Source organism: Heterodontus francisci, chromosome 3 (genome assembly GCF_036365525.1).
Source record: "Heterodontus francisci isolate sHetFra1 chromosome 3, sHetFra1.hap1, whole genome shotgun sequence".
NCBI lineage: Eukaryota > Metazoa > Chordata > Chondrichthyes > Heterodontiformes > Heterodontidae > Heterodontus > Heterodontus francisci.
This window is the reverse complement of record NC_090373.1, coordinates 29,628,128-29,649,246: the sequence shown is the minus strand read 5'-3', so window position 1 is coordinate 29,649,246 and position 21,119 is coordinate 29,628,128. Positions and strand designations below refer to the sequence as shown.

General features: G+C 44.0%; 1 protein-coding gene across 1 annotated transcript in view; it reads left to right on the top strand.

Annotated features, from left to right (window-relative positions):
- Positions 1 to 21,119, top strand: part of lyst (lysosomal trafficking regulator) — a 419,684-nt gene that overhangs the window by 344,419 nt on the left and 54,146 nt on the right. Inside the window, 5 exon segments of the mRNA XM_068020720.1 lie at positions 4,084 to 4,262; positions 11,544 to 11,750; positions 12,083 to 12,259; positions 13,967 to 14,043; positions 16,074 to 16,262. Coding sequence (XP_067876821.1) covers positions 4,084 to 4,262; positions 11,544 to 11,750; positions 12,083 to 12,259; positions 13,967 to 14,043; positions 16,074 to 16,262 — 829 coding nt within the window.

Here is a 21,119-nt window from a genome sequence, read left to right as displayed (position 1 = left end):
AGTGACAGCCTTGGACATGTTGTTGAAAGCTCATCTCGTGGCCATTTATGGCACCAGGGTTGCTAACAGTCTTTTTCAGCCTTGGACAGTTGCCAGGGAGAGGGACGAGGGATGGAGTCTGGATAGGGAGCGGTGTTTGTGGCAGGGGCCTACGTCAGTCGCTTCTGTCTTCCCAATATTTAACTGGAGGAAATTTCTGCTCAACTGGTACTGGATGTGTACTGTTGTTCACCGCATTACAGGAAAGATGTGATCACACTAGAGAAGGTTTCAAGGTGATTTACAAGGATGTGGCAAGGAATGGGGAATCTTAGCCATGAGGAAAGATTGTACAGGCTGGGTTTGTTTTCTTTGGAGCAGAGGAAGCTGAGGCGATATTTAATTGAGGTGTATAAAATTATGAGGGGCCTAAATAGAGTGGAAAAGAAGCACCTATTTCCATTAGAGTGGTCAGTAAGTAGAAGGATTAAGTTGGAGTTGAGTAATTTTTTTCACCCAGAGGATAGAAGGGGTCTGGAACTCACTGCTTGAAAGGGTGGTACTTGAAGTGCCATAACCTACAGGGTTACGGACCAAGAGCTGGAAGGGAAGATTGGGCTGGATAGTCCCCTGAACCTGAAGGTTTGCATCCTCGGGTCTTAAAAGAAGTGGCTGCGGAGATAGTAGATGCATTGTTTGTGATCTTCCAAAATTTCCGAGATTCTGGAAAGGTCCCAGCCGATTGGAAAATTGCAAATATAACCCCTCTACTCAGGAAAGGAGGGAGACAGAAAGCAGGAAACTACAGGCCAGGTAGCCTAACGTCTGTCATAGGGAAAATGCTAGAATTCATTATTAAGAAGGTAATAGCAGGACATTTAGAAAATCATAATGCAATCAAGCAGAGCCAACATGGTTTTGTGAAAGGGAAATTGTGTTTAACTAATTTATTAGAGTTCTTTGAGGAAGTAACAAGCAAGGTGGGTAAAGGAGAACCTGTAGATATGGTGTACTTGGATTTCCAAAAGACATTCGGTAAGATACCACATCAAAGGTTACTACACAAAATAAGAGGTCATGGTCTGGGGTAACATATTAGCATGGATAGAGGATTGGTTAGCTACCAGGAAACAGAGAGTATGGATAAATGGGTTACTTTTCAGTTGAAACGCCATTACTAGTGGAGTGCCATAGGGATCAGTGCTAGGGCCTCAACTATTTACAATCTATATCAATGACTTGGATGAAGGGACCGAATGTATGGTAGCTAAATTTGCTTATGACACAAAGATAAGAATAAAGTAAACTGTCAAGAGGACGTAAAGAGTCTACAGAGGGTTTTCAGATAGGTTATGTGAGTGGGCAAAAATTTGGCAGGTGGAGTATAATGTGGGAAAATGTGAACTTGTCTACTTTGGCAGGAAGAATAGATAGCAGTATATATCATTTGAATGGAGAGAGATTGCAGAACTCTACAGTACAGAGGGATCTGGGTGTCCTGGTACATGGATGTCAAAAATTTATTATGCAGGTACAGCAAGTGATTAAGAAAGCAAATGGAATGTTGGTGTTTATTGCAAGGGGAATAGAGTATAAAAGTAGAGAAGTGTTGCTACAGCTATACAGGGCCTTAGTTAGACCGCATCTGGAGTACGTGTATAGTTTTGGTCGTCTTATGCATGTTCATATTTAAAGGATATAACTGCAATAGAAGCAGTTCAGAGAACGTTCACTCAACTGATTCCTGGGATTAAGAGGTTAGCTTTTGAGGAAAGATTGAACAGATTGGGCCTATACCCATTGGAGTTTAGGAGAATGAGAGGTAATCTAATTGAAACATATAAGATCCTGAGGGGACTTGACAGAGTGGATGTTGAGAGGTTGTTTCCCCTTGGGGAGTCTAGAACTAGGGGACACAGTTTAAAACTTAGGGGTTTACCATTTAAGACTAAGATGAGGAGAAATTTTTTCTCTGAGGGTTGTTAGTCTGTGGAATTCCCTTCCCCAGAGAGCAGTGGAGGTTGAGTCATTGACTATATTTAAGGCTGAGTTAGATAGATTTTTGATTGGCAACGGATTCCAGGGTTATGGGGGAAGACAGGAAAGTGGACTTGAGGCTACAATCAGATCAACCATGATCTTATCGAGTGGTGGAGCAGGCTCGAGGGGCCGAATGGCCTTCTCCTATTTATTGTGTTTTGTGTTGTTGTGCATAGCCCTTCGGCTGGCATGGACACAGTGAGCCGAATGGCCTCCTTCTGTGCCGTAAATCAATCTTGTTTTTTTGCTATGTTTCTAAGGATGTCAGACAAGCAGTTTGACAAGACAGTGGAGGGGTTGACAGGCGGTGGTGAGTTGGAGCTGGATGTTGTCAGTGTGCCTATGGAAACTGAAGTGTTTTTCTGATGATGCTTCACAGCCAAGACACTCATTCTCTGGTACTCACAATGGGATTAAAGTATCTTCGTTGTTATAGCAAAGTTTCTGTGTTATAGTTCTTCACTTTTTAATCAGTATTTCACTGAAATATTTTTTAAAAGCAGGTAACCTTGTGTTTTAATTTCACTCCTATTACTTGTTATATTTAAACTAAAAAATTTAATTTACTGCTTAGATCCATTTTGTTCATTGGAATTGTTATTGCTCAGTGTTAGGAATCTAGGATGAGAAAAGGCCATTGGGTCCATAAAGGGCTTGCTCAGTTTTTGTTGAACTGAGTAGAGGCATAAAAAGCAACAAGACTATCTGATTCTGGTATCCTTTATCAAATATCCTTCTGTGAACCCCTTCAAATGCAATTAAACATCTTTCAGCAGGCCCCAAATCAGTCAGCTATTTTCTGGAATATTACTACTTCTTTTCCTTCTGCTGTGAACACATCGATTTTTGAAAAAGCATATAACCACCCTCCCCAGAAGGGCTGCTAGGAGTCAGTCTTTATTGCTAGTTTATGGACTGGCACCCTACCCTGCTCTATCTGTGTCATTCAATGGACAGTTACTCCAATTGCTAATATACGGTACTTGGTGCACCTCTATAGGTTTTAATCATTTTACTAAATGCAGTAGACCCCTTAACCTGGCAACAGGTAATCCAGCCAACTAGATTGCTTTATATTCTCAGTTTGCACCTGTGCAAACCTTGGAACCAAATATCCCATTTAATTCAGGTAAAAAATGTAAAGATAAAGAAATCTAGCCAAACTGAAACTAGCATTGGTGATGTAGAGGGAAGGTAAAACCAGATTGTTCTATCAAAGTCCACCAAGGGAAGAACAAAAGGATGTAAATTAAAGATTAGTGAAAAGTCAGTTTAGAACAAATATCAAGAAAGCATCTTCTGTCAGAGGTATAAATCTTCGGAATAATCTGTCAAGCAAGATAATAAAGTAAATAAAGGGGCGGCGCAGTGGTTAGCACTGTTGCCTCACAGCTCCAGCGACCCGGGTTCAGTTCTGGGTGCTGCCTGTGCAGAGTTTGCAAGTTCTCCCTGTGACTGTGTGGGTTTCCGCCGGGTGCTCCAGTTTCCTCCCACAGCCAAAGACTTGCAGATTGATAGGTAAATTGGCCATTATAAATTGCCACTAGTGTAGGTAGGTAGGTAGGTGGTAGGGGAATGATGGGGATGTGGTAGGGAATATGGAATTAATGTAGGATTAGTATAAATGGGTGGTTGATGGTCGGCACAGATTCGGTGGGCCGAATGCTGTATATCTCTATGACTCTGACTCAAACTGTTGAGTTTACTCCAAATAAATTAATTGCTATGAAGAGGGAGTTAAGGTACTAAAATAGGAGCTGTGATAGGCTAAATGAACTTCTCTGAGCCCAGACTTCGGTTGTGTGCTTAATGTCTTAAATGTGTTTTTGTCCCAACAGATTAATTTAGCCAACATGGCTTACTTTTCTGTTGAAAAAATTAATTGGGAAATATGCAATGCATTAACTAGACAGCTCTTTATTCTGCTTAAAGTCCTAAGGCAATGAAAAAACTTCAATTCCATGTACTAATTGATATTTTGCCCCATTCTTTTTTTACTTTTTCAGCTGTGATTTTTATTTTTAAACATTTGTGTAATATTATGCCATTCATGTGCTTACTTAGATCCGGACCTTGGCTTTCTGGATTTATTGAACACATTGGAATATCCACATGATAGCAGAATACCAGCCCCTCCAGGTGAAAGCTCCGAGGACAGTGCATCAGTGCTACCCAGCAACAATATGAAAACGTTTCAAAGGGAAATGCTAAAACTGATGGTTGAAGGGATTAAAATATCCTTGGTGAGTATAGCTGCATGTAATCAAAATATTACATCTGTGGACTGGGCGTTTGTAGTGTTTGGCATTCAGTGGAGCTCTGAGGTTTAAGATCCTATTGACTTCATATTCCAATCTCATGAAGAAATCCTTAATTCTTGTAAGGTATTTAATAATTATTTCTGGTAGGATTGTTTTTAAACATTAGCAATGTTGAAGGTAATATGAATTAATACCAGATAGCAATTAAGCCTATCAAACTTGCAAAATAAAAAAGGAAAAACTCGCAGGGTAAGGAAAATGGATGCTAAGCCAGGAAGGGAGAAATTAAGAGGGATGACTGAAACCTTGTCAAAAGGGTGGGTTTTCAGGAGATTTTTAAAGGAGGAAGAGAATGTTCCATGTGGAATAGAAAATGGCTACTGCCAAAAGCCTTTATTTGCTTATTATGACATTAAACGTCATGTATACGGGGAGGTGGTGGTGTAGTGGTATTGTCACTGTACTAGAAACCCAGAGACCCAGGGTATTGCTCTGGGGACATGGGTTCGAAGCCCACCACAGCAGAAGGTGGAATTTGAATTCAATTAATAAATCTTGAATTAAAAGCTAGTCCAATGATGGCCATGAAACCATTGGCAATTGTCATAAAAACCCTTCTGGCTCACTAATGTCCTTTAGGGAAGGACATCTGCCATCCTTGCCTGCTCTGGCCGACATGTGACTCCAGACCCACAGCAGTGTGGTTGACTCTTACATGCCCTCTGAAAAGGCCTAGCAAGTTGTATCTAACCGCCACGAAGTCAATAAAAAGGAATTAAACTGGACGGACCACCCAGCCTCAACCTAGGCACCAGAAACGACAATGGCAAACCCATCCCTGTCGACCCTGCAAAGTCCTCCTTACTGGGGGCTTGTGCCAAAGTTGGGCGAGCTGTCCCACAGACTAATCAAGCAACAGCCTGACATAGTCATACTCACGGAATCATACCTTACAGACAATGTCCCAGACACCACCATCACCATCCCCAGGTACGTCCTGTCCCACCGGCAGGACAGGCCCAGCAGAGGTGGCGGCACAGTCAGGAGGGAGTTGCCCTGGGAGGCCTCAACATCGACTCCAGACCCCATGAAGTCTCATGGTATCAGGTCAAACATGGGCAAGGAAACCTCCTACTGATTACCACCTACCGCCCTCACTCAGCTGATGAATCTGTACTCCTCCATGTTGAACACCACTTGGAGGAAGCACTGAGGGTGGCAAGGGTGCAAAATGTACTCTGGGTGGGAGACTTCAATGTCCATCACCAAGAGTGGCTCGGTAGCACCACTACTGACTGAGCTGGCCGAGTCCTAAAGGACATAGCTGCTAGACTGGGTCTGCGGCAGGTGGTGAGGGAACCAACAACAGGAAAAAACATACTTGACCTCATCCTCAGCAATCTGCCTGCCACAGATGCATCTGTCAATGACAATATTGGTAGGAGTGACCACCGCACAGTCTTTGTGGAGATGAAGTCCCACCTTCACACTGAAGACACCCTCCATTGTGTTGTATGGCACGATCACCTGCTAAATGGGATAGATTTCAAACAGACCTAGCAATGCAAAACTGGGCATCCATGAGGCGCTGTGGGCCATCAGCAGCAGCAGAATTGCGCTCAACCATAATCTATAACCCCATGGCCTGCCATATCCCCCACTCAACCAGTACCATCAAACCAGGAGACCAACCCTGGTTCAATGAAGAGTGCAGGGGGGCATGCCAGGAGCAGCACCAGGCATACCTAAAATGAGGTGTGAACCTGATGAAGCTACAACAGAGGACTACTTGCGTGCCAAACTGCGTAAGCAGCATGTGATAGAGCTAAGCGAGGCCATAACCAACAGATCAGATCTAAGCTCTGCAGTCCTGCCGCATCCAGTCATGAATGGTGGTGGACAAATAAACAACTAACTCGAGGAGGAGGCTCCACAAATATCCCCATCCTCAATGATGGGGCAGCCCAGCACATCAGTGTGAAAGATAAGGCTGAAGCATTTGCAGAAATCTTCAGCCAGAGGTGCCAAATGGATGATCCATCTCTGCATCCTCCCCAGCATCACAGATGCCAGACTTCAGCCAATTCGATTTACTCCGTGTGATATCAAGAAACGACTGAAGGCGCTGGATACTGCTATGGGCCCTGAGAATATTCCGGCAATAGTACTGAAGACCTGTGCTCCAGAACATGCTGCTCCCCTAGCCAAGCTGTTCCAGTACAGCTACAACACTAGCATCTACCCGGCAATGTGGAAAATTGCCCAGGTATGTCCTGTACACAAAAAGCAAGACAAGTCCAACCCGGCCAATTACCGCCCCATCAGTCTACTCTCTTCTTCTTTGGCCTCCTTGTCTCGGGAGACAATGGGTAAGCGCCTGGAGGTGGTCAGTGGTTTGTCGAGCAGCACCTGGTGTGGCTATAAAGGCTAATACCAGAGTGACAGACTGTTCCACAGGTGCTGCAGAACAAATTGGTTGTCGGGGCTGTTACACAGTTGGCTCTCCCCTTGCGCTTCTGTCTTTTTTTCCTGCCAACTGCTAAGTCTCTTCGACTCGCCACACTTTAGCCCCACCTTTATGGCTGCCCGCCAGCTCTGGCGATCGCTGGCAACTGACTCCCACGACTTGTGATCAATGTTACAGGACTTCATGTCGCGTTTGCAGACGTCTTTAAAGCGGAGACATGGACGGCCGGTGGGTCTGATACCAGTGGCGAGCTCGCTGTACAATGTGTCCTTGGGGATCCTGCCATCTTCCATGCTGCTCACATGGCCAAGCCTTCTCAAGCGCCGCTGACTCAGTAATGTGTATAAGCTGGGGATGTTGGCTGCCTCGAGAACTACTGTGTTGGAGATGCGGTCCTGCCACCTGATGCCAAGGATTCACCGGAGGCAGCGAAGATGGAATGAATTGAGACATCGCTCTTGGCTGACATACGTTGTCCAGGCCTCGCTGCCATAGAGCAAGGTACTGAGGACACAGGCTTGATACACTCAGACTTTTGTGTTCCGTGTCAATACGCCATTTCCCCACACTCTCTTGGCCAGTCTGGACATAGCAGTGGAAGCCTTTCCCATGCGCTTGTTGATTTCTATATCGAGAGACAGGTTACTGGTGATAGTTGAGCCTAGGTAGGTGAACTCTTGAACCACTTCCAGAGCGTGGTCGCCGATATTGATGGATGGAGCATTTGTGACGTCCTGTCCCGTGATGTTCGTTTTCTTGAGGCTGATGGTTAGGCCAAATTCGTTGCAGGCAGCTGCAAACCTGTCGATGAGACTCTGCAGACACTCTTGAGTGTGAGATGTTAATGCAGCATCGTCAGCAAAGAGGAGTTCCCTGATGAGGACTTTCCGTACTTTGGTCTTCGCTCTTAGACGGGCAAGGTTGAACAACCTGCCACCTGATCTTGTGTGGAGGAAAATTCCTTCTTCTGAAGACTTGAACGCGTGTGAGAGCAGCAGGGAGAAGAAAATCCCAAACAGTGTGAGTGCGAGAACACAGCCCTGTTTCACGCCACTCAGGATAGGAAAGTCTACTCTCAATCATCAGCAAAGTGATGGAAGGTGACATCAACAGTGCCATCAAGCAGCACTTGCTTAGCAATAACCTGCTCGGTGATGCTCAGTTTGGGTTCCGCCAGGACCACTTAGCTCCTGACCACCTCACAGCCTTGATTCAAACATGGACAAAAAGGCTGAACTCGAGAGGTGAGGTGAGAGTGACTGCCCTTGACATCAAGGCAGCATTTGACTGAGGGTAGCACCAAGGAGACCTAGCAAAACTCAAGTCAATGGGAATCACGGGGAAGGCTCTCCGCTGGTTGGAGTCATACCTAGCGCAAAGGAAGATGGTTGTGGTTGTTGGAGGTCAATCATCTCAGCTCCAGGACATCACTGCAAGAGTTCCCCAGGGTAGTATCCTCGGCCCAACCATCTTCAGCTGCTTCATCAATGCACTTCCTTCAATCATAAGGTCAAAAGTGGAGATGTTCGCTGATGATTGCACAATGTTCAGCACCATTCACGACCCCTCAGATACTGAAGCAGTCCATGTAGAAATGCAGCAAGATCTGTACAATATCCAGGCTTGGGCTGATAAGTGGCAAGTAACATTCATGCCACACAAGTGCCAAGCAATGACCATCTCAATCAAGAGAGAATCTACCCATCTCCCCTTGACATTCCATGGCATTACTGTTGCTGAATCCCCCACTATCAACATTCTAGGGGCTACCAGTGACCAGAAAGTGAACTGGAATAGCCATATAAATACCGTGGCTACAAGGGCAGGTCAGAGGCTAGGAATCCTGCAGCGAGTAACTCATCTCCTGACTCCCCAAAGCCTGTCCAGGATGTGCAAGGCACAAGTCAGGAGTATGATGGAATACTCTGCACTTGCCTGGATGGGTGCAGCTCCAACAACACTCAAGAAGCTCGACACCATCCAGGACAAAGCAGCCCACTTGATTGGCACCCCATCCACAAACATTCACCTCCTCCACCACCGACGCACAGTGGCAGCAGTGTGTACCATCTACAAGATGCACTGCAGCAATGCACCAAGGCTCCTTAGATAGCACCTTCCAAACCCACGACTTCTACCAACTAGAAGGACAAGGGCAGCAAATGCATGGGAACACCACCACCTGCAAGTTCCCCTCCAAGTCTCACGCCATCCTGACTTAGAACTATATTGCCATTTCTTCGCTGTCGCTGGGTCAAAATCCTGGAACTCCCTTCCTAACAGCCTACCCCACATGGACTGCAGTGGTTCAAGAAGGCAGCTCACCACCACCTTCTCGAGGGCAATTAAGGATGGGAAAAACTGCTGGCCTAGCAAGCAATGCCCACATCCTGTGAATGAATTTTTAAAAATCCAAAGTATACATAACTATTTATCCAAACGGAGAGAGGCACATAGGGATCGAGAGTTCCAGAAAGCAGAACTGAGACAACTGAAGGGTCTCTCACCAATGGTTTGGTAAAGGAAAGGGGGTTGCGGGGAGAGTGGGAGTATAGAAGGCCAGAATTGGAGGAACACATGGTTGTGGAGAGGATCAAGGGCTTGAGAAGGTGCAGAAAAAGGGTGAGGCAAGGCCATGGAAGGATTCATAGAAAAGGAGAGTGCTTCTGAAATCTTGTTAACAAACCGGAAGTCAGTTTAAGCTTTCAGTGTCAATAATCACTTATTATAAGAAGTCCTTGGAATTCATAATAGAATAGGTTGCATGCTAGTGCATGGAGTGTTCTGTGTTGGCTTTCCCAATATGTGATCAAAACTCTCATTTTGCTCTCTAGTCCTTTCATCTGAAATAGTACCCTGTGTAAGTATATTCAGGCACTGGTGAAACTTAACTGTTGGTTAGGAAAAAATGTTACTCTGACTAAATGGCACAGTTCTGAAGAGTGTACAAGGACAGAGGGACCTGGGGGTTCATGTGCATAGGTCTTTGAATGTGGCAGGACATACTGAGAGAATAGATAGCAAAGGATATGGGATCTTGTGCTTCATAAATAGAGGTATTAAGGTCAGAGGCTGGGAATTCTGCGGCGAGTAACTCTCCTCCTGTCTCTCCAATGCCTGTCCACCATCTACAAGGCAGTCAGAAGTGTGATGGACTACTCTCCACTTGCCTGGATGGGTGCAGCTCCAACAACACTCGAAGCTTGGGGCCATCCAGGACAAAGCAGTCTGCTTGATTGGCACCCCATCCAACACCTTCAACGTTCACTCCTTCCACCACTGACGCAGATTGGTAGCAGTGTGTACCATCTATAAGATGCACTGCAGCAACGCACCAAGGCTCCTTTGACACCACCTTCCAAACCTTGACCACCTAGAAGGTCAAGGGCAGCAGATGCATGGGAACAGCACCATCTGCAAGTTCCCCTCCAAGTCTCACACCATCCTGATTTGGAACTATTACCACCGTTCCTTCACTGTCGCTGGGTCAAAATCCTGGAACTCCCTTCCTAACAGCACTGTGGGTGTACCTACACCCTGAGGACTGCAGTGGTTCAAGAAGGTGTCTCACCACTACCTTCTCAAGGGCAGTTAGGGACAGGCAATAAATGCTGGCCTAGCCAGTGATGCCCACATCCCCCAAATGAAAAAGCACAGAAGTCGAGCTGAACCTTTAGAAGCTCTGGTAAAGCCACAACTGTTCAATTGCGTTCAGTTCTAGTCACCACGTGTTAGGAAGGATGTGAGGGTCCTTGAGAGGATGCAGAGGAGATTTACCAGAATGGTTCCAGGTTGGGGGATTTTAGCTGCAAAGTTGGGTTGGAGAAGCTGGGGCTGTTCTCCTTGGAGCAAAGGAGGTTAAGGGGAGATTTGATAGAGGCTACAAGATTATGACAGGCTTGGAGAATGTAGACAAAGAAAAGTTGTTCCCATTAGCTTATGCTGCGGGGACTAGGGAGCACAGATTTAAGGTTTCGGGCAAGAGATGTGGGGGTGATGTGAGGAAGAACTTTTTTTTACACAGCAAGTGGTAATGACCTGGAACTCGCTGCCTATGTGTGTGGTAGAAACAGAGACGATTAATGATTTCAAAAGGAAATTGGATGGGCACTTGAGGCAAATAAACTTGTAGGGCTATGGGGATAGAGCGGGGGAATAGGACTGATTTGGATTGCTCTACAGAGAGCCAGCATGAACCCGATGGGCTGAATGGCCGTCTTCTGTGCCGTTATGACTCTATGGTGAACCAAATTTTCTAGCTAATAGTTATTTTGGAAAATAAAATTGTTTTAGTCAAACGTCAGATGTGCAGGAATTCTCTTAATGCCCAAACATGAAGTTAGAGGAGTGATTCTCACTATTACTCGCAGTACTGAGAGTATCGTATCCCCACCTAATTGACAAACTGACCCATTGTGTGTCTGGTGATTTGGTGCACTGTATAGGATGTTGCCAAAGGATTCAAACATAAGCTCTTGATGAATTAAACCTATCAGGAATCCTAAGGGAAAGCTTGTTTGATCCAATTCTATTTCTTGTCTTCTTCAATAACACAGTTGATGAGATAGCCTGGGGGTAATAATCCCTGTGGTGTCACATGGAACTCTGTGTCTTGTACATAGAAGTTTAAACCAAGAGTTAGCCATTATTTTTTGAGCCTGGGTTAGAGGGATTTGGTAGCAAATCTGCTTGTAGACAAAGTTCATAACATTTTAAGACTTGTTCTTCAGCCTGATTCAGGCTCCTTGGAAGTTCGTCCTTGTCTTGATTAACTGATGTATGTGTATTTGGTTTAGGGAGCAGGTAGAAATAGTCCCCCGCGGCAGCAGTGGAAGCGCATGCTTTGGTCCTGCAAAGAGACATTCCGGTCCCAGTTGGGTCGATTGCTTGTTCACGTTCTGTGCCCTGCCCGGCCACTAGAAGAGAGGAAAATGGCTTTAGAAATAGTTTATGAGCCAAGCCATCAGGAGATTCTGCGAGAATGTCTCGGTCAACCTCTGGAGGTAAGGCAGCTACCATGAAAACCTTCCAGATATATGCAGAAATTTGTTCTGAAGCATGTCAAGTAAATGTATTCTAATGTATTAATTATTTTATATAATTTGAAGAAAAATGAATTATTTTTGTAACTCTGCTTTCAGTCGGTTTTTGGAAGATTTTTTCCATATTCATATTTTTTAACACAACTCTTCTACTTTACATTGATATCTGAAAATTGTTTAAATATATTACACACCAAAAGAAAACTTTAAAGAATCTCTGTTGTGATCAGGTGAAGTAGTTTATTTGAAGCAGCTTTTAATGATCAGCCTCTCCTGGTTCTGTTTACCCACAGCATGGACCCAAGCTGGCATTGTATCTGTATGAATTGATGCATGACCACATGGAAGCCTTATCCAAGGAACAGCAATCTGCAGCAGGGAGCTTCTTCAACTCTTTAAAGCTTTGTGGGTATAAATGTATTCCTCCAAGTGCTCCCCCCAAACCAGATCTCATGAAAGCCATCAAAGAGGTAGGGTGTCACTAGTCAGACAGATGTGAAGCCAAGTGAACTTTTATTTATGTTATATAACCAACTTTGAATAAGAAGACAATAGTCTTAAAAAAGTATATGTACAGTCATAATGCAGACTCAGTTATTTCTAGCTACAAAGCAAAGGGTTTTTCCCCTTATAAAATCAATCCTTTATAATACAGACAGTAGAGGATTGATTTTATAAGGGGAATAATAGTCCATTGATGAAATAACCTGTGTGTAGGTATTTGTAACGAACAATCACATGGAAGACACAGTGTTGAAATAAATGCTTGATACTGATGGTGTAAAACATTTAGACAAAATTGTTGAGAGAAGTTGCAGATTATAAGGATATCCTAACTTTCAGCAAGTTATCAGGGGGAGTACCTCTCCTGTTACATGTTCTCGTCAAATCTTGCCTTGAGCACCTGGATCCAGGATTAGATTCCTTGCAGTTGTCAAATTCTCACTGCAGTAATGAAAACAATAAGGAGGTTTAAGGAAAATCAAATTTAATCTTACAAATTCTTTGAAATTCGTGACTTTTTGTCAGATGGTATTTTCTTTACAATCATATTTTAGCGTTCACCCAGCGCTCAGTAAATTTTTTAGCTGAGCAACTCAGCTCTGAAAAGTCCCAAGTTTACTTACTGGTCTGCTGGGACAATGGTAAAGGTGCTGGAAACACTTAGCATATCAGGCAGCATCTGCAGAGAGAGAAACAGAATTAATATTTCAGGTCAATGACCTTTCATCAGAACTGGAAGATGTAAGAGATGAACAGCTTTTATGCAAGTGCAGAGCTAGGGAAAGTGCCAGAAAAGAACAAGAGGCAAAGGTCTGTGTTAGGGTGGAGGGCCAGAGTGATTCAATAACAAAAGGGATGATGGTACAAGACAAAAGTGGGTAATAATGGGACAAGTAACAAAAGATGATGGGCCCAGAGGAAGTTTAAATGGTACAGCATAATAGCAGACGGGGAGGGAAGCATGAAAATCTGACAAAGTAGGAGGATTGCCATGGTCTAGGAATGTGGCGGAGCAAGGTTATTTACGACTCTAGAGGGATGCAGCTCTCCACCGACTGCTTATCAATGGGGAAATCCTCACCCCAAGCACTGGCCTACATCTCCTCCACTCCCAGTGGCTCTGGTGCAGCCATCCTCCATTACCAGCACCTGCTGTCCTTGAGAAAATGGGAATGGAGGTATCTAATGATGCCTGTTACAAAGTGTGCATGTGTGGACATCAGATGAAGATCTGATCCGTCTTAGTTGTGACCAGCTAGCGCTCGCCTTCCATGGAAATAATGGCCACCTGGATGAGGTACCAGAGAAGAACCTTACTCCAGCAAAGAGGAGGAGAGAAAATTGGCAAAAAAATAAATGTTTTGAACAAAGCTTTCCACAAAATCAGACCTTCTATTCTGAAGTTAAATTTTATTTCATCTTCCACATTTAAAGTAACTGGTTCCAAAGAACCATCAATGTTGTTCAATGTGAACCTGCATTTGGAAGAATGTTTTATTTTAAAGATAGCGTTATGTTACTGAAAGTGGTAAGTGACACAGATAGGAAAGTCTTGGATCTGCACACGTAGGCCTAGGAATATCATAATTTCAAAGTCAGTGTTTTTTAATTGAATGAATTGAAAAAATTCAAACCAGCTTTGAATGTGAATAATATGTACTTGTGTCCTTTAGGAGCAAACTAAATATGCGAATGAGGATAATGCAAATAAAACTGCCTGGGAGAAGAAAATGGCGACTTCTCAGCAGAGGTAAAGTAGCCACAGCTGGGATGCATATAGGAGCACCAACCCACAGTGTCATGGAGCAGGAGGGTACAATTCTACTCAGGTGCTGATCTAAGGGTCACCAGTGGGGGAGAGCAAAAATAAATAGGAAGGTCCTCAAAGGAATGCTATTCAACAATGAGACTGAGGGAGAGAGCTTTAAGTAGCTGGGCTTGGTGTTTGAGTGAATAGTGTCTGAGGGTGGAGTGGAGAGTGTGGAGATGAGCAGTAAATCAAAACTCAAGGACTGTAAGGGCAGGCTGAGACTTGCAACTAGAGAAAATTACTCAATTCAAGTTGAGATTAGATTTTGGAAGGATTTAAAGATTAGCTTTAAGTTAATGAGCTGGGGGCCGGGAAATAGTGAAGTATGTGAACTATCTTGAGCCAGTGGTAGTGCCAGAGAAATAGAATATTATTAGCATGCATGTCAAAGCTTAGACAGTGCTTGCAATTGTTGCCAAGGTGTAATATCTGGAAGGTAAACAGGAGAGGACCAGGGATGGGGGAATCTTAGCTTGACTTGTCCTCCAGTGTTTCTCTCTTGCAAGGCCAGTGACTCAGTAGCCCAACTGGGAATTGTGAGGTGTATCCATGCACACTAGTAGCCTAGAATTGGTACAGCAATGCATTGTTACTGTGTCTGTTTTGGTATTACAGTAATTTTTTTCAGAGTCTTATGCAAATTCACAAGTCTTACCGTTTTTGGCTGAGGTGCTACTGTTTTTAGGTTTTGCTAGTTCTGTATTTTTGAAAATGGCTGTGTGGTCACAGACTGACTTGACACCTTATTCATTCAGACTTCTTGCAGTTTGTCACAGAGCATTTGGTTTGCATAACTGGCTTCAGTATTTGGTGATACAGCCAGAAAATGTAGCCAGAGGTCACTGTAACAAAGATCTCATAAAATTAACTTGCTTACTGAGGAGAGGAAAGGATTTTGGAAATTCTTGCAGTATATCACAGGCATTGCCAGCACATCGGAGGTGGGAATAGAGGGAATGATAGCAAATTAGCATGGCAAACTGTGAGGGAAAATGTAAATAACAGGACATGGACAGATTGGAGAAGGGGGCAGATATGTGGGAAATGCAGTTAAATGTAAATATATGAGGAGCAATACATTTTGTGGGGGGGAAAAAAAGGAACTGGAAATATTTCCTGAAGAGTAAAATTGCCAGTGGAGTGGGTGCATTGATCTTTACAATCAGAATCCCACATAGACAAGACATGGAATGGTTAATGGATTTTGATTTCTATTTCTGGAGGAGCTGGGTGGAAAAGCAAGGGCTGGGGGTGATTCTATTGATGACTTTAGTTAGGCCACAGCTGGAGTATTGTGCACTTTTGGGCACCCCATTATAGAAGGGATATTAGGTGCAATGGAAAAGATAGAAAATTGATTAATTCAGATGATGTCAGGGTTCAGTGCATATTGTTCTGATGGGATACTAGAAACTATGGCTGTATCCACTGGAACTGAGAGGAGAAGGGGAAATTTAATGAAAGTTTAAAAACATTTAATACCATTTTGACAGGGTTTTTATAGGCTAATTAGTGGTAAATGCATCAGTAACAAAAGGATGTAAAATTTAGGATTAGTACTAAAAGCGAAAAGGGGAAGGTTAGTAGAACAGAGACATTCACAAGTAGTTGTTTAAGAGGGAATTGCACTTGAAGAAAACTTAAGTGGTCCAAGAAAAAAGCAGGGAAATGGATTTAGGGTGGGTGGCGAATTATCACTGTTGACTGATACCTGCTGAAAAGTGTAAATATATGGAGCTAGGTGAAAGCAGGATCAGTCTCAGCAGGGATGCACTCCATGGTCAAATAGCCTGTTGTTTATCTAAGATCAAAAATTATAGTTAGTCATGTTGAATGCAATTTTGAAAGCTGCATTCAACATGAGCCAAAGCCTTCATGCGAAGGAGGGAGACATGTCATTTTAAAAAAAAATTATTGTATGATAAAATCATTTTCCTTCGGCTTGTAAGGATTTTTTCCTGTTTTTTTAGTCTCCTTCAACGACTGGATTTGAAGTCAAAAGATATTTCCAAAATAGCTGCTGAAATCACTCAGAATATCTCACTGCATCAGGGCATGGAGAGGAAGAAAGTGATTCAGCACATCAGGGGAATGTACAAGGTAGATTTAAGTGCTAGCAGGCACTGGCAAGAACTTGTTCAACAGCTAACACATGATAGGTAAGCCCTGGAAATGCAATTAAAAGAATTTCTGGTTAGAAATGTCAGTACAATGGTATTTCACCAATTGGAGGGGCAAGGAGTATTTGGTGGGAAACCCTTCAACTTATGTGAAATATCCTGGTTATTTCTAAGACATGTTCCTTCCATTGACAACATGCCTAATATTGTATGTTTAAGATCATTGGACATGCAGGTGCACTTAAGGAACTGCAGTTCACTGTAAACACAAAATAGGAGCTGGGAGAAAGCCCTCAGTGCCTTGAGAAAACCTTGGGAATAAAAGCTTTACCATGTCACCAGTTGTGTTTCCATGTTATGGAGGAAGTGTTTTTTTTCCTGATCCTCATCTAAAAGTGACAATGAGAAACACTGCTGCCAGTATGTCCATCCATATTTTGACTTTCAAAAAGTCACAGTTTAGCTTGGCAGCCACCTGAAACCTAGATTTCTTTTGAGGCTTAAAATATAAGGGGTGTAAGCCTTTCTAAATGTGGGAAATGACATACTAAACTAGATTGGATCCATCTCTTAATGTTATAGACTTAAATCAGTGTTTTTAGACAACCAACAATAAGCATTTCCTACTGAGTTAAACCCATATAGGAAAATGTCACATGGCATTTTGAGAGCACTTTTTCCACCTGTCAGCATGAAAATCACCAACTAACAGTAGATACGGTGCATAATAACAGAATGATGGATCCATTAAATAGCAGCATGAAAAAGACTTGAATGTTTCTGTTGTCTAATGGTTGTAAATGATCAATTTGAGTTTTCTCCAATGGCCCAGGTGGTGAAAACAGCAGCCAAATATCGCACGGTTCAAAAATGAAGGTTGCGCTTTGAACTTCCAGTCTGCACTGATTTCAACCAAGTGCTATAATTGTCCTGTAATTCCCCGGGGCTCGGGTGGGTAAGAAGCAGGCGAGGCTCCTGTACCTGAACAGCCAACTATCAACTCCTGCTGGAAAGCAACTAGGAGTCCTGCCGACACTCACTGTCAATTGCACTGACACTGCCCTTCAACACCTCGCTCAAGTGACTGTGGAATTTGCCTCAGCAAGAGTCAGTGAATCTAGCAAGAGAGACAGTTGGGCAATAATAATAGTGTTGCACTAAATGTCAAAGAAATTAGAATTAGACTAAAAGAAAAAAACAAACTTGTGTTTATATAATGCTTTTATGAGCTCGGAACATCCCAAAGTGCTTTGCAGTCAATGAAATACTTCTGAAGTTTAGTCAAAGTTGTACTGCAGGAAACGCAGCACCCAATTTGTGCACAGCTCCCGAATACAGCGATGAGATAATGACCATGTAATCTTTTAATTGTGTTGGTTCAGGGAATTCTATTGCCCAGGACATTAGCAGAATCCCCTGCTCCTCTTGAAAATAGTTATCGAATCACAGAAGGAAAGCATTCGGTGCATTGTGCCTGTACTCTTTTTAAAAGAGCTATCCAATAGTCCCACTCCACTGCTCTTTCCCACATAGCCCTGAAAATGTTTCCCCTTCAACTATTTATCCAATTTTCTTTTAAAGGTTGCTACTGAATCTGCTTCACCACCCTTTCAGGCAGTGCATTCCAGATCATCATAACTCAGTGCGTAATTTGTTTTTCCTCGTGTCACCTCTGGTTCTTTTGCCAATCACCTTAAGTCTGTGACCGCTGGTTACCGAACCTTCTTCCACTGGAAATAGCATCTCCTTAGTACTCTATCAAAACCCTTTATTTGTATACCTTCATTTAATCCTCTCTGCTCTAAAGAGAACAACCCCAGTTTTTCCCGTCTCTCCACATAACTGAAGTCCCTCACCCTGGTACCATTCTAATAAATCTTGTCTGCACTCTCTCTAACGCCTGGGCATCCTTCATAAAGTGTGGTGCCCAGAATTGGACACATACTCCAGCTGGGGCCTAACCACTGTTTTATAAAGGCTTGGCATAACTTCATTGCTTTTGTACTCTTATGCCTTTATTTATAAAGCCAAGGATCCCAAATGCTCTTTTAACAGTTTTCTCAGCTTGTCCTCTTACCTTCAAAGTTTTGTGTACATGTACCCCCAGGTGTCTCTTTTCATGCACCCCTTTAAAATTGTTCCATTTAGCTTATTTTGCCTTGCTTCATTCTTCCTACCAAAATGAATTACTTTACACTTCTCTGCATTAAGTTTAATCTGCCATATGTCTGCCCATTTCACCAGTTTGTCTATGTCCTCCCAAAGTTTGTTGTTATCCCCCTCATTGTTTATGACATTTATGAGTTTCGTGTCATCTGCAAACTTTGACGTTATGCCCTGTATACCCAAGTCCAGGGCAAAAATGAGCAGTGGTGCTAATATGGGGAACACCACTGTATAGTTTTTCTTGTCTGAAAAACAATCATTCACTATTACTCTCTGCTTTCTGTCCCTTAGTCTAGGAGTTCTCAACCTTTTTGCTTCTGAGGCCCCCCTCCTGTATTATAAAAATTCCACGGTCCCCCGTAATACAAGTATTTTTCTGTTTAATATTAGTTATACAATGAAACATTGATTTTTGTTTTACTCTATGTAAAACCCGTCACTGGTGCCGATGAACAATTCTGTTATTTCCTTATTCCACATGTACTGAATGTGGATGAGTAATGTAATCACCTCTAAGTCTGCCAAATGATGCTTCACCTCCCGAAGGACATGGATGAGCTTTCCGGACGTCGATGGTGGGCACTGAGGAAATGGCTTATTACCTGCACCAGATTCCACCCCCCCTCCCCCCCCTTTACCCCCCTTCCACCCCCCCCCCCCCCCCACCCCCGTCCCCTTCCCTGCTCCACCCTCTCAGCTCACCCCCTCACAACCCCGTCCCAGCCCGCCCCCCCCTCGCACCATCTTCACCCCGCACCCCCTTCCCCTGCACCCCCCCCACCCCCTCCCTCTACCCCTCCCCCTTGCATCCCCTCCTCCCACCGGCACCATCCTACACCTGTGTAGGGGCCCCAACAACCCCACTGCCTTGTGGGCGTCTCGGGAGAGACCAAGGCTAAGGGAGTAAACCCTAACAGAAAATCCGGAGCGGAACCCCGTAGGCGGTCATGTGTCACCTTTGGCATGTTTCCGGCAGTTCCTGCAGCCATACTGGTGCCAAACGTCGTGTCCTGCACTCCTTTGGACCCCACCAGAAAGGCCGAGAGGGGGGTTTTGACGACTGGGCAACTCTCAACCTCCATAAATTTGCCCAGGCATGCGCCATGGAGAGGTCACTCCATAGTTGCCTCACAGCGACTAAAACAACACGGAAGATACTTGGCATCAGGTGGCAGGACTATATCTCCAACACAGAAGTCCTTGAAGCGGCCAACACCCCCAGCTTATACACACTACTGAGTCAGCGGCGCTTGAGATGGCTTGGCCATGTGAGCCGCATGGAAGATGGCAGGATCCCCAGAGACACATTGTACAGCGAGCTCGCCACTGGTATCAGGCCCACCGGCCGTCCATGTCTCCGTTATAAAGACGTCTGCAAACGTGACATGAAATCGTGTGGCATTGATCACGGGTCGTGGGAGTCAGTTGCCAGCATTCGCCAGAGCTGGCGGGCAGCCATAACGACAGGGCTAAATTGTGGGGAGTCGAAGAGACTTAGTAGTTGGCAGGAAAAAAGACAGAGGCGCAAGGGGAGAGCCAACTGTGCAACAGCCCCAACAAACAAATTTCTCTGCAGCACCTGTGGAAGAGCCTGTCACTCCAGAATTGGCCTTTATAGCCACTCCAGGCGCTGCTTCACAAACCACTGACCACCTCCAGGCGCGTATCCATTGTCTCTCGAGATAAGGAGGCCCAAAAAGAATGGAGCATTTTAGAAATCTGTAATTATCATCTTGTGGAAAGGCCCTAGGCCCACATGTTGTTAGCACTAAATCAGTTTATTCAGACTTATAAGTGTTCCTGTGGTATTCATTGGATGGGCTGCTGAACATTTCTGGCATGCAGCAACCTGGAAATTTCTGAGCTTGTGGTGGGGCTGGAAAATGTCCTGAGGAACTTGCCCTGGCTTTTATCATGAAGTTATAAATAATGGATCCCACAAAGAGCTGTGTATTTCTAAAACTGCTCAGAACTCCACGTAAGTGGGGGTGTTAATAAAATATTAATAAATACTCAACACTTTTTAAAAGTTAGGAAAAAGTATCAAAATTCCCAAAGGGGTTTGTTAATTTTTAACTGCTGGGACGTTTGCAATCAATAGTTGAACAGGATTATGCAGGAGGCCTAGACATGGTAAAAGAAGATGGCAGCCAGTTTTGCAGCAGCAAAATGAACGCAGCTTCTACTGCAGCCACTTTTAAAGAAATATTTCAGCTTTATTCATTTTGCTTTCCAATAGTTACTAAATTCAAATCCAGTTTCAATAATAACAGAAGCTGAAAGTGATACAATAGCACACTACATGTAGCCTGATGTTAAGGTCAGCCTGATAGTGGTGCCTCCCCCTTTATCAGTATTATTAAGTTCCAGCAGCTGGATTGATTTCCACATGTGCCATTAGGCACTTTAAACACAAATTAAGACCTTTTTTTGCCTTTTGTTGCACGCTTCAGGCTCTGTAACAGTTCCTGTGTGTTTGACTCTTAGCTGCAGTGAATACCTGGCTCAGCAATTTATCCAGCACATCTATGACCATGTTGTCATATTTAACGCAGAAGAGCTGCACTGGCTTCTTGTCCACTTCGGTCAGGGTGAGAGATCCCAACCACTTGTGCATGTCTACAGACATGTTGCGGTTGCGCTGAGGGCAACCCAAGTTCAAGCTGCGTAGGTTGACACGTGATCTACACTTTAGCAGGTTGAGATACTCCTGACTTCTGATAGGTTGTC